The sequence below is a fragment of the Bombina bombina genome, chromosome 2 (assembly GCF_027579735.1).
Source record: "Bombina bombina isolate aBomBom1 chromosome 2, aBomBom1.pri, whole genome shotgun sequence".
Taxonomy (NCBI): Eukaryota; Metazoa; Chordata; class Amphibia; order Anura; family Bombinatoridae; genus Bombina; species Bombina bombina.
In genome coordinates, this window is record NC_069500.1 from 131,170,889 (window position 1) to 131,185,555 (window position 14,667).

The 14,667-nt window shown below is 37.9% G+C and overlaps 1 protein-coding gene across 1 annotated transcript in view; it reads left to right on the plus strand.

Moving 5' to 3' along the window:
- Positions 1-14,667, plus strand: part of PARP8 (poly(ADP-ribose) polymerase family member 8) — a 550,091-nt gene that overhangs the window by 312,271 nt on the left and 223,153 nt on the right. Inside the window, exon 7 of the mRNA XM_053701262.1 lies at positions 6,870-6,964. Coding sequence (XP_053557237.1) covers positions 6,870-6,964 — 95 coding nt within the window. The remainder of the gene's footprint in view (positions 1-6,869; positions 6,965-14,667) is intronic.

Consider the following 14,667-nt stretch of genomic DNA (forward strand, 5'->3'; position numbering starts at 1 on the left):
CCTGGGTCACGATTCCTAAAGCCCAGGAGTCCTGAACGTCTCTTGCCCAAGCCTGAGCAAAGAGAGAACGTCTGCCCCCTACTAGATCCGGTCCCGGATCGGGGGCTGCCCCTTCATGCTGTCTTGGTGGCAGCAGCAGGCTTCTTGGCCTGTTTACCCTTATTCCAAGTCTGGTTAGGTCTCCAGACTGACTTGGATTGAACAAAATTCCCCTCCTGCTTTGCAGCAGGGGAGGAGGTAGAGGGACCACCTTTGAAGTTTTGAAAGGAACGGAAATTATTTAGTTTGGTCCTCATCTTATTTGTCTTATCCTGAGGAAGGGCATGGCCTTTTCCTCCAGTGATGTCTGAAATGATCTCTTTCAGTTCAGGCCCAAATAGGGTCTTACCCTTGAAAGGAATGGCTAAAAGCTTAGATTTTGATGACACGTCAGCAGACCAGGACTTAAGCCATAACGCTTTATGCGCTAAAATGGCAAAACCTGAATTCTTTGCCGCTAATTTAGCCAGTTGAAAAGCGGCATCTGTAATGAAAGAATTAGCTAGCTTGAGAGCCCTAATTCTATCCAGAATATCATCTAATGGGGTCTCAACCTTAAGAGCCTCCTCTAGAGCCTCGAACCAAAAAGCAGCTGCAGTAGTTACAGGAACAATGCACGCTATAGGTTGCAGAAGAAAACCATGATGATTAAATATTTTCTTTAGAAGACCCTCTAATTTTTTATCCATAGGATCTTTGAAAGCACAACTGTCCTCAATAGGTATAGTTGTACGCTTAGCCAGGGTAAAAATAGCTCCCTCCACCTTAGGGACCGTCTGCCAGGAATCCAGAATGGTGTCTGATATGGGAAACATTTTCTTAAAAGTAGGAGGGGGAGAGAACGGAATACCTGGTCTATCCCACTCCTTAGTAACAATGTCTGAAATCCTCTTAGGGACCGGAAAAACATTAGTGTAAGCAGGAACCTCTAGATATCTATCCATTTTACACAATTTCTCTGGTGGAATTACAATAGGGTCACAATCATCCAGAGTCGCTAAAACCTCCCTGAGCAACAAGCGGAGGTGTTCTAGCTTAAATTTAAAAGCTGTCATATCTGAGTCTGTTTGAGGGAACATCTTTCCTGAATCAGAAAGCTCTCCCTCAGCCAGCAATTCCCTCACCCACAACTCAGAACATTGTGAGGGTACATCAGAGATGGCTAACAAAGCATCAGAGGGCTCAGCATTTACTCTCACACCGGACCTACTCCGCGTCCCCTGCAACCCAGGCAGTTTAGATAAAACCTCAGTGAGGTTAGTAGACATAACTGCGGCCATATCTTGCAGGGTGAAAGAATTAGACGCACTAGTACTTGGCGTTGCTTGTGCCGGCGTTAATGGTTGTGACACTTGGGGAGAATTAGATGGCATAACCTGATTCTCTTCTGACTGAGAATCATCTTGCGACATACTTTTATCAGCTAAAATATGTTCTTTACAATTTAAGACCCTTTCAGTGCATGAGGGACACATTTTAAGTGGGGGTTCCACAATGGCTTCTAAACACATTGAACATTGGCTTTCCTCAATGTCAGACATGTTAAACAGGCTAGTAATGACCACAAACAGGCTTGAAAACACTTTATTTAGTGAAAAAATAACAATCTTAAAAAACGGTACTGCGCCTTTAAGAGAAAAAAACACGTACACATACACGTTTTGCAAAACTGCTTTAAAACAATAAAATCGTTTCAATTTTATGATATAAGCATTCAAACTATGCAGCTAAGTTTGCCCCACAAGGAAAGGAACACTTAACCCTTACTAGAAAAAACGGATAATTAATAAACGTTTAAATCAAGAAAAAAACACCCCCTGCACCTCGCCACAGCCCTGCTGTGGTGCCTACCTGCCCTCAGGGGGTCTGTAAAACAGGGTTAAAGCTTCGATTTGGCCCAATACTCTCACAAGGGCCCACCGGAGTTGGAGCTTGCTGCTTGCCTGTCAAATACAACTGCGCAACTGAGGCGCGAAAATAGGCCCCGCCCATCTCATTCGATGTCTCTCAAATGAACCGCACCAGAGCGGTCTCAAACTAACCATGTGGGTTCCTAAACCCAAAAAGAAGCCAAGTGTACCCTCTCATTAAGCATGAAAAACGTTCCTTCCTAAAAACGTTATCAGCACTCCCAGTTAATTAATCGTTTGCCCACAAACATTCAAACATTTTTTCTTAGCCCATATATGCAAGCTTAGTAATATATCTTTTAGGATTACTGCTTACCCTTTCCCTCATGGGGATACTGTCAGCCAATTCTGAAATACCACAGTCTCTCCAGAAAAAAATGACTGAACATACCTCACTGCTTATAGCATGAAAAGCGTTCCTCACACTGAAGTTTCTTAAAGTGTCAGTAAACCTTAAAAATAATGTTATATAATTCTGCACATAGTGCAGAATTATATAACATTATATTAGCCTTATCTGTATAAAACGTAATATTTCCTTTTTATTTTAAAAAAACCCGGCTGTTTTACAGACCCGCTCTCTGCTGAGCGGGTCTGTTTTATTCACACAGCACATCGGGCCAGCTGTATAGTCACAGCCTGGCCCTGACAGCAGGAGCGAGCTGCACTTTGTGTTATGGCGCGGTCGGGCCGGGCTGTGACTATACAGCTGGCCCGATGCGCTGTGTGAATAAAACAGACCCGCTCAGCAGAGAGCGGGTCTGTAAAACAGCCGGGTTTTTTTAAAATTAAAAGGGAATATTACGTTTTATACAGATAAGGCTACTATAATGTTATATAATTCTGCACTATGTGCAGAATTATATAACATTATTTTTGAGGTTTACTGTCCCTTTAAGTACTCCTCAGCCATTCTGTGGGAACTGCTCTGGATCTTAGTGACAAATGCTAAGATCATCAGCCTCCAGGCAGAAGTCTTCATCCATCTGCTGCCTGAGGGAAAATAGTACACACCTGTACCATTTAAAATAAAAAATTCTTGCTTGAAGAAAATAAAAACTAACATTTTATCACCTCTTTCACTTTACCCTTCCGAGTACTTAGAGTAGGCAAAGAGAATGACTGGGGGTGGAGTCAAGGGAGGAGCTATATAGATATCTCTGCTGTGGTGCTCTTTGCCACTTCCTGTTAGCAGGAGGATAATATCCCACAAGTAAAGGATGAATCCGTGGACTCGTCATATCTTATAGAAGAAAGTATATTAATATAACTGTGTTGGTTATGCAAATCTGGGGAATGGGTAATAAAGGAATTATCTATCTTTTTTAAAAAAATCTGGAGTACACTGTCACTAGTTTAAAAAATTTTTGGGAATATTCCAGTCCTAAAACTAGAAAGAGTACAAGCCTAACCTTGACACATATCTGTTATAAATAACATTTATTTTATCTTATCATTTCTGCTGAAGCCAAACAATGGACATTTTGTTAACATAATGACAGTGAGAAGCCCTGTCATCTCCAGACTCATGTTCAAATTAGCTCCTCCAAATAAGATAAGTGGTGAGTGGAGATTGACCATTTAAAACACAAAGTATTAATTTGTTCTAATAACATCCAGACTCTGCTGATATGTTAAAGGGACATAAAACCTAAAAAAAAGTGTTTTGTGATTCAGACAGAGCATACAATTTATAAAAGGTTTCCAATTTACTTCTATTGTCAAATTTGCTTAAATTCCCATGATATTCTGTGTTGAAGAAATACCTAGGTAGATGTCTGCAGCACTACATGGCAGGAAATAGTGCTGCCCTCTAGTGCTCTTGCACATGGATATCATTCTTGCAAAACTGCTGCCATATACTGTGCCAGAAATTGGCTTGCTCCTAAGCATACATCCATCCCTGTTTTTCAACAAAAGATACCAAGAGAATAAAGACAAATTGATAATAGAAGTAAATTAGAAAGATGTTTAAAATCGCATGCTCTATCTGAATAATAAAATAAAATTGTGGGTTTCATATCCCTTCAAACTATTGGAAGATGCCAGAAACATGTTTAATTACAAGGTATTTACTATTCCTTTAACATGTTCCTTTTTTATTTTTGTATTTATTTTTTAATTAACATTCTCTTAGGGGCCTATTTAACAAATGTCTGTCTGACATGATCCGATCAGCGGATCATATTCGACAGACATTGCTGAATGCGGAGAGCAATACGCTCTCTGCATTCAGCATTGCTCTTGTGAAACGCTGGTGCAACGCTGCCCCCTGCAGATTCACGGCCAATCAGCCGCCAGCAGAGGGTGTCAATCAACCGATCGTATTCTTTAGAATGCTGCTTCATAACTGGTGTTTCTGGTAAATCTGAAGGCTCGCCAGAAACATGGCCCTTCAAGCTCCATACGGAGCTTGATAAATGGGCTCATGCGCACAACTGATATTTATCAAGCATCTGTTTAAATACTGTAGTGGCTTCCTAAACTCTCTCCGCCACTTCAGAATTGGTGGATTAAAATCACCCCAGAATGATCCAACAAGGGTGATTGACAAGCCCTTTGGTTTCAAGGGTAGGCAGGCAGCATCGCATAAGCTTTTACTTATGTGATGATAAATACAGGGGAATGAATGCACCTCACACTTAGCAATCTGAAGAGGACAGGTTTACTACCTCTGAACTTTGTTTTGTCCTGACAATGATAAATCTGCCTCTTAATTGTAGCCTCAAACTGACAAAAAATTCATCATATAACAAGTTCCAGTTTGTGTAACAAATATTAGTTTAGCGTATGTAAAAGGCTTTTTTCTTGGCACACTGGCCACATCCTCTTTATGATGCAAAACATTGTTCAATAATAAAATACTCTATTCATGATTCAGTTAGAGCATACAAATATTTTGTTTTCTTAGCACGCACACACACACACACTGTATACAGTTATGGGAAAAAGAAAGTAGTGGTTTTACATTTCAGGACATAACGACAATCATCTGGTTCTTAGCAGGTCTTAAATTTAGGTAATTACAACCTCAGATGAACAACAACACATGATATATTATACTGTGTCATGATTTATTTGACAAAAATGAAGCCAAAATGGAGAAGCCATGTGGGAAAACTTAAGTACACCTTATGATTCAATAGCTTGTAGAACCACCTTTAGGAGCAATAACTTGAAGTAATCATTTTCTGTATGACTTTATCACTCTCACATCGTTGCAGAGGAATTTTGTCTCACTCTTCTTTACAACGTTGCTTCAGTTCATTGATGTTTGCAGGCATTCGTTTATGCACAGCTCTTTTAAGGTCCCGCCATAGCATTTCAATTGGGTTGAGGTCTGGACTTTGATCTGGACTTTGGTCATTGCAACACCTTGATTCTTTTATTTTTCAGCTATTCTGTTGTAGATTTTCTGGTGTGCTTGGGATCATTGTCCTGTTGCATGACCCAATTTTGGCCAAGCTTTAGCTGTCGGACAGATGGCCTCACATTTGACTATAGAATACTTTTGTATGGTTGACTCAATGACTGTAAGGTGCCCAGGTCCTGTGGCTGCAAAGCAAGCCAAAATCATCACGTCTCCATCACCGTGCTTGACAATTAATATGAGGTTTTTGTGTTTATATACTGTGTTTGGTTTTTGCCAAACGTGGTGCTGTGCATTATGGCCAACCATTTGCACTTTTGTCCAAAGGACATTGTTCCGGAAGTCATGTGGTTTGTTCAGATGCAACTTTGCAATCCTAAACTGTGCTGCCATGTTCTTTTCAGAGAGAAGACGCTTTCTCCTGGGAACCCTTCCATACAAACCATACTTGTTCATTCTTTTTCTAATTGTACTGTTGTGAAGTTGAACATTTAACATGCTAACTGAGATGTAACTCTTGTCTTTTCTTTTTGCAATTTCTCTGAGCATTGCATGGTCTGACCTTGGGATGAAATTTGCTGGGATATCCACTCCTGGGAAGATTGGCAACTGTCTTTAATGTTTTCCACTTGTGAATAATCTTTCTCACTGTAGAATGATGGACTTTAAATTGTTTGGAAATGGCCTTATAACCCTTGACAGATTGATGGGCAGCAACAATTGCTTCTCTAAGATCATTGCTGATGTATTTCCTCTCTGGCATTGTGTTAACACACACCTGATTTCTCCAGACCAGCAAACTACTAAAACTTTGACTTTTATAGAGGTGGTCACACTTGATGATAATTAATTAATCAAGGGCATTTGATTTAGCAGCACCTGGTTGCTACTTAGGGGAATATTTATCAAGCTCCGTATGCTCCATAACTTGTCCGCCTGCTCTGAGGCCTCGGACAGAAATCAACCCGATCGAATACGATCGGGTTAATTGACACCCCTGCTAGCGGCCCCAAATCTGTAGGGGGCGGCATTGCACCAGCAGTTCACAAGACCTGCTGGTGCAATGATAAAGGCTGACAGCATATCCTGTCAGCATTTATCGATGTGCGGCGGACATGATACGCTACTTCGTATCATTTCCGCTCGCACATTGATAAATATGCCCCTTAGCCTCTTAATTCCTATGGAAGCAGTAAGGGTGTACTTAGTTTTTCACACATGGCTTCTCCATTTTGGTTTTATTTTTGTTAATATGTAATGTGTTGTTCATCTGAGGTTGTATTTACCTAATTTTAAGACCTGCTAAGGACCAGATGATTGTTATTATGTCCTGATACGTAAAACCATAGAATTCAAAGAGGGCATACTTTCTTTTTCACATGACTGTATATTTATGTATATGTGTGTGTTATTGGAAACGTTTTACTTTGATCACACTAGATTTTGTTGGAAGAATTAGCTTTACATTTTCATGGGCTGTTTTAGATATTTCAGTATTAGTGTCATTTTTTTTGGATTGTTCACAAAACTACACAATTTTTTTTTAACAGGTTAGTTATGATGGAGAACTTCATAAACACCCACAACTGGAATCTGATCTTGCTGCAGTGAGAGAGATCTATGGGCCCAATGCTGTATCTCTCAGGTAAGTCACTTTAAGTCCATAAAGCTTTGAATATACATCAAACATTTCATTAATTCAAATTTTATTTTTAATGGCTCTGTATGTTTCTTTATTCAAAGTATTCCAATTTGTCACATTAAAGGGACATAGTTCAATAATGAAATGTTGGAATGGGTTAGAGCATTTTATTATTGCAATACATCTTTTCTAACTACGGGTTTGATTACAACCTTGCACTTGTTTTTGGTAGCTAATGACTTATGAACTTCAGCTGGTATTGTCAGTGATCGCAACCCTATAATGTTTCTGCTGTTGAAACTTCTGAAGCTTTAAATTATTACCCTAGGAAAATATTAACAGAAACAAAATGCTATCTGTGTCTTTAATCACATGATTTCATAATCCAAAAACTAAATGTAAAGGATTAATGACAAACAAAATGGCAATTTTTTTTTTTTTTTTTGGGGGGGGGATTCATATTATTATGTATTTATTTTCACTGATTTCCCTGTCCCCAGAACAAACAAATCCTTGCTAACCAATCAAAAACGAATATGCAGATATAGCTTAGTTAATTAATAAGATGCAGCTTAGTTAATTAATAAGATGCAGCTTAGTTAATTAATAAAAAAATAAACTTTTTTAATTCAGATAGAAATGCAGTTTTAAGAAACTTTCCATTTTACTTCCATTATCATTTTTTTTTTCTCTTTTAATATGTACACTTTCTAGGGAACAAGATCCTACTGAGCATGTGCACAAGGGTATACATATACTAGTCTGTGATTGGCCGATGTCTGTCACGTGATACAGTGGCCTGGAAAATTAGACAAAAAATAAATTTGTCAGAAAAAAATCTACTGCTTATTTGAAATTCAGAGTAGGTGTTAAATCATTGTGTTTTTATTATGCACTTGCTAATTATGTATTTCTACTGAATTGAGTGGTTCTTTAATTATCAAGATTTTTGATTTTGATCAGAAAAACAGGTCTGGCACAAAGTAAGTGTAGGGCCATATTTAATGGAAATAATCTAGAAAAATGTGCTTCTAAAGAACAATAAAAGTGGCTGTATGTGATCTTGTTGACATAATAAAAACATACTAATAAATATCCAACAATAGAAGTTGATCAACCCCAAAATGTTCTTATACATTAGAGCCGTTTCTTTTTACCTCTATAGTCCGCTCTGGATCTGTAATGCATTGTTGCTTCTGAGCTGGTCATTGGCGGCTGGATATTGGTCCTGTTTGACACACTGGCAGCATCCTGTTTATGATGCAGAAAATGATGTAATAATAAAATACTTTAGCACCTTACAGTTTTATTTATGATACATGATTACATATCAGATCCCTTTAAATCCGCTGCTCCACCATGGGAACATTGTATCATTTATTTTTAGTGTAATATTATACGTTACCTTATTTATATTTGACATGATGTTCACAGTTGTGCACCATATGCTATTTTAGACTTTTTTGATAAAATTCAATTTGAAAAATCTTTTGTACCTGATGCATTACAAAACATTTCATTATTGCTAAAATTAAAAGCTATCCATATGAATAAATGAAATATAACATTTTACAAGCAGAGGACTTATAAATTGATGTTTCTTGTAATACAGACAGAAAAATGCACTTCATAAATAACAATCGGCTAGATTACGAGTTTTGCATTATGATCGACTCAGTGTTAACTTGCAAGTTATTTCCACCGCACACCTCCATATAGCGCTGCTATTACAGGTTTGCATAAACCCGGCGTTAGTAGGCAATATGTCAGCATTGAGCAAAATTGAGCTCCATACCGCACTCCAATACCAGCGCTGCTTTGAGCTGGTTTTACATGCTCGTGCACGATTTCTCCATAGACATCAATGGGGAGAGCTGGCTAAAAAAAAGCCTAACACCTGCAATAAAGGAGCGTAAAGCTTCGTAACGCAGCCCCATTTTTTCTTATGGGGAAACAAAATTTAACACCCTAACATAAACCCCGAGTCTAAACACCCCTAATCTGCCGCCTCCGACATCGCTGACACCTACATTACACTTATTAACCCCTAATCTGCCACCCCCGCCACCGCTGCCACCTACCTACACTTATTAACCTCTAATCTGCCGCCCCCAATGTCGCCGCCACTTACATTAAACTTATTAACCTCTGCTCTGCCGCCCCCAATGTTGCTGCCACCTACATTACACTTATTAACCCCTAATCTGCTGCTCCCGACATCGCTGCCACCTACCTACATTAATTAACCCCTAATCTGCCGCCCCCAACGTTGGCGCCACTATACTATAGTTATTAACCCCTAACCCTAACACCCCCTAACTTTAATATAATTAAAATAAATCTAAATAAATATTACTATCATTAACTAAATGATTCCTATTTAAAACTAAATACTTACCTGTTAAACCCTAAGCTAGCTACAATATAACTAATAGTTACATTGTAGCTATCTTAGGTTTTATTTATATTTCACAGCTAAGATTGTATATATTTTAACTAAGTAGACTAGTTACTAAATAGTTATTAACTATTTACTTGCTAACTAGTTAAAATAAATACAAATTTACCTGTAAAATAAAACCTAACCTGAGTTACACTAACACCTAACCTTACACTACAATTAAATAAATTACATTAATTAAATACAATTAACTAAATTACAAAAAAAAAAACCCCACTAAATTACACAAAATAAAAAAGAAATTATCAAATATTTAAACTAATTACACAAAACCTAATAGCCCTATCAAAATAAAAAGCCCTCCAAAATTAAAAAAAAAAAACCCTAGCCTACAATAAACTACCAATGGCCCTTAAAAGGGCCTTTTGCAGGGCATTGCCCCAAAGAAATTAGCTCTTTTACCTGTAAAAAAAAAATATAAACAACCCCCCAACAGTAAAAGCCCACCATCCACACAACCAACCCTCTAAATAAAATCCTAACTAAAAAAATCTAAGCTCCCCATTGCCCTGAAAAGGGCATTTGGATGGGCATTGCCCTTAAAAGGGCATTTAGCTCTTTTTCTGCCCAAACCCTAATCTAAAAATAAAACCCACCCAATAAACCCTTAAAAAACCTAACACTAACCCCTGAAGATCCACTTACAGTTTTTTTTTTGAAGACCGGGCATCCATCCTCAACGAAGCGGCAGAAGTCTTCATCCAAGCTGGCAGAAGCCCTCAACGAAGCCAGGAGAAGTCTTCATCCAAGCGGGCCGAAGTCTTCATCCAAGCCGGCAGAAGTCTTCATCCAGACGGCATCTTCTATCTTCATCCATCCGGCGCGGAGCGGCTCCATCTTCAAGACATCCAGCACGGAGCATCCTCTTCTTTCCATGGCTAACGAAGAATGAACTTTCCTTTAAGGGAAGTCATCCAAGATGGCGTCAATTGAATTCCTATTGGCTTATAGAATTCAATCAGCCAATCAGAATTAAAGGTGATGCAAATCAGCCAATAGGATTGAGCTCACATTTTATTGGCTGTTCCAGGGTTTGGGCAGAAAAATAGCTAAATGCCCTTTTCAGGGCCATGCCCATCCAAATGCCCTTTTCAGGGCCATGCCCATCCAAATGCCCTTTTCAGGGCAATGGGGAGCTTATTTTTTTTAGATAGGATTTTATTTGGGGGGTTGGTTGTGTGGGTGGTGGGTATTTTGTATTTTTTTTTACAGGTAAAAGAGCTGATTTCTTTGGCGCAATGCCACGCAAAAGGCCCTTTTAAGTGCCATTGGTAGTTTATTGTAGGCTAAGGTTTTTTTTTTTGGGGGGGGGGGGGCTTTTTTATTTTGATAGGGCTCTTAGATTAGGTGTAATTAGTTTAAATATTTGATCATTTCTTTTTTATTTTGTGTAATTTAGTGTTTGTTTTTTGTAATTTAATTAATTGTATTTATTTAATGTAATTTATTTAATTGTAGTGTAAGGTTAGGTGTTAGTGTAGCTCAGGTTAGGTTTTATTTTACAGGTAAATTTGTATTTATTTTAACTAGGTAGTTAGTAAATAGTTAATAGTAATATTTATTTAGATTTCTTTTAATTATATTAAAGTTAGGGGTGTTAGGGTTAGACTTAGGGTTAGGTTTAGAGGTTAATAACTTTAGTATAGTGGCAGCGACGTTGGGGCGGCAGATTAGGGGTTAATAAATGTAGGTAGGTAGCAACAACATTGGGGGCAGCAGATTAGGGGTTACTAATATTTAACTAGTGTTTACGATGCGGGAGTGTGGCGGTTTAGGGGTTAATATGTTTATTATAGTGGTGGCGATGTCCGGAGCGGCAAATTAGGGGTTAATAATTTTATTTTAGTATTTGTGATGAGGGAGGGCCTCGGTTTAGGGGTTAATAGGTAGTTTATGGGTGTTAGTGTACTTTGTGACACTTTAGTTATGAGTTTTATGCTCCGGCGTTGTAGCATAAAATCATAACTACTGACTTTCAGGTGGCGGTACGGATCTTGTAGTTATAGACTGTACCGCTCACTTTTTGGCCAGACAGGCAAACTCATAATACCGGCGCTATGGAAGTCCCATTGAAAAAGGACTTTTTAAAAGCTGCGATAGTTACGTTGCGTTATGGCCAAAAAAGTGTGCGTTGTACCTATACCTGCAAAACTCGTAATACCAGCGGTATCGAAAAAGAGCCTTAACGCTGCTTTTTCACTCATACTGCAAAACTTGTAATCTAGCCGAATAATATTTATTTGCTATGAACTTGGTATTTTATAATACAGAAGATATTATATTCAATCCTCAATATCGTATGCATGCATTATTTTCAAGTATTAACTAATAAATCAAATAGAAAGAAGGGGAGAGAGAACAAGTTTTAATAGTAATCTTTTTCAAAATACCTTCAATTAATCTTAGAAAAAATTGTGCAGACCCTTAAAAAATATTATATCATAACATTTGGGGGCATGGGAGCTCTTTGAAGTATTTGAAAAATATTGCAGTACTTTTGGCCAATCTGTATTATTATGGATAAGTTATGTGGATGACATCCTGCTCCTGTGGGATGGACCTGTTGAAGAACTTAAAGGGACATTAAACACTTTGAGATGGTAATATAAAATGATAATAAATAAAAAAAACTTTGTATCTACTTTGTCCACTTTTTCCTGTAATTCTATTTTGAAATTGTGAGGTTTTAAGTTGCTGTTAAAAATGGAAGTGCAGAACACTGTTCTATTCCACACAGCCATTGGCTGAACACTAGTGACCTATTTATAACTGTCCCTAATTGGCTACAACAGAGAAGGTAACCTAAGTTACAACATGACAGCTCCTATTGTTTTATAAACATTAAAGGGACACTCAGTCAAAATTAAACTTTCATTATTCAGATAGAGCATGCTATTTTAAACAACTTTCCAATTTACTTCCATTAACAAAATGTGCACAGTCTTTTTATATTTAAATTTTTGAGTCACCAGCTCCTGCTGAGCATGTGCAAGAATAAGAGTGTATGCATTTGTGAATGGCTGATGGCTGTCACATGGTACGTGTATGCATTTGTGATTGGCTGATGGCTGTCACATGGTACAAGGGGAGTGGAAAAATACATAACTTTTAAAATTGTCGGAAAAGAAATCTACTACTCATTTGAAGTTCAGACTAAGTGCTATTGCATTGTCTTGTTATCTTGCATTTGTTGATTATGCAAATCTACTGTGTTGACTGGTCCTTTAAGGGGCCGATTTATGAAAGTGAGAGCGGACATGATACAATGTAGCGTATCATGTCCGCCGCACATCGATAAAGCATTTATCATTTCACATGCAGTTCTTGTGAACTGCTTGTGCAATGCCGCCCCCTGCAGGGGGTGTCAATCAGCCCGATCGTATTCGCAGCCTCAGAGCAGGAAACAGGGACATCAAGCTCCATTCGGAGCTTGATAATTTGGCCCTTAAAACTTTACACTTATTTTTTCAATATTTAAACAGCTAAGAAACTTTGAAAATTATATCTACACGTTATTCTCAGTCTGATCCTTTATTTGAATGCCTTATTTTATCTAGCATTTATTTAGTGTTTAATGTCCCTTTAAGAACTGTGTTACAAATCTGAATACAAATGATAAAAACATATTTCTAACCCTAGGAACAAGTATGACTGAATTACCGTTTTTGGATAAAAAAAGTTTAAAAGGAGGGTGGTTCAGTAATAACTAAAAATGATGGAAAGACGACCGCAACTAACAGCATACTGGATGCTACAAGGTCACATCCACCATCTTTGTTAAAAAGAATACCGGTAGGGCAATTCCTCAGACTTAGGCGAAACTGCTCATCAATAACTAAATTCGACAAACATGCTTTACTTATGACTGAAAGATTTAAAAAAAGAGTTTATTCTAACAGATGCATGAAAAAAAGCTTTGACTAGAGCTAGGAAAACCAGTAGAGATGACCTACTGTATAATAGAAAGCTGAGTGTACACAGAAACAAATAAGATTAATTACAACATATAATAGAAAATGGGAAAGGATGAGGCAGGTTCTAAGTAATAATTGGCATATTTTACACTTTGATGAGAAAATTAAGGTGGTAGTTGGGGAAAATCCATTGCTAACAACAAAAAAGGCGCCCAGCCTTAAGAACAGACTAGTTAAAAGTAGATTTGTTAGAAGTCCATCTGTGTCGGATTCGCTTCGGAAAAATAGGGGCATTAGAGGAAGTTTCCCTTGTGGAAAGTGTGTGAACTGCCCCTTTATGGAAACAAGTAAAACATTCAAATGTAAAGGTATAAAGGTGTATGATATAAGATATTTCCTGAATTGTGACTCTCAAGGGGTGGTGTATTTATTAGACTGTTCCTGTCCCTGTATTAATGTAGGAAAAACTAAGCATTTCTAAAAGAAAGAATATAAGAGCACTGAGATGATATAACTTGAGAGATACTAATGTAGCAAGACACTTTGCAACTTACCATGGAAGTGAAACTGCAACTTTAAAGTTTGTTGTGATTGATAAGGGAGATCCTTATAATAGAGGAGGTAATATTGACAAATGTTCATTACAAAAAGAGGTTAGATGGATTTTCAACCTTAAAGTGAAGGTCAATTTTGATGGATTAGTGCCCGGTTTTTAATAATCCTATTAAAAACAAGGGCACTTTAATTCATAAAAATTGACATTTCACTCGTTTTCTTCAAAAACGTACCTTTTAATCCTGGCAGCCGCTCCAGCACTTCCTCCGCCCGTCACAAGCCGTCTTCGCGGGTCCAAAATGAGGAATCCGGCTTCCTCCAATCACAGTGTTGCATCAGGCCAAGATTCCCCCGGGGGGGGGGGAGCCGTGATTCGAGGAAACCGGATTCATCATTTCTGACGTCTGCAGAGGCTTCCGAAGGCCGGGGGAATCGCTGGAGCAGCTGCCAGGATTAAAAGGTACGTTTTTGAAGAAAATAAGTGAAATGTCAATTTTGATGAATAAAAGTGCCGTTGTTTTTAATAGGATTATTAAAAAAAACGGGCACTAATTCATCAAAATTGACCTTCACTTTAAAACAAAGCTTCCACTAGGTCTTAATGATAAAATGGACTTTGCATGTTTTTTGTAAATAGACCAACTGAGGATGATAATTGTTTAAATGTATGGTTAAGTATATGCCATAAATAAGCTGTGGAATACTATCAAGTTATGTAGAATGGGTAATTTTTGATTATTGATATGTATATATGTGATTACATGTCCTTTGAAGAC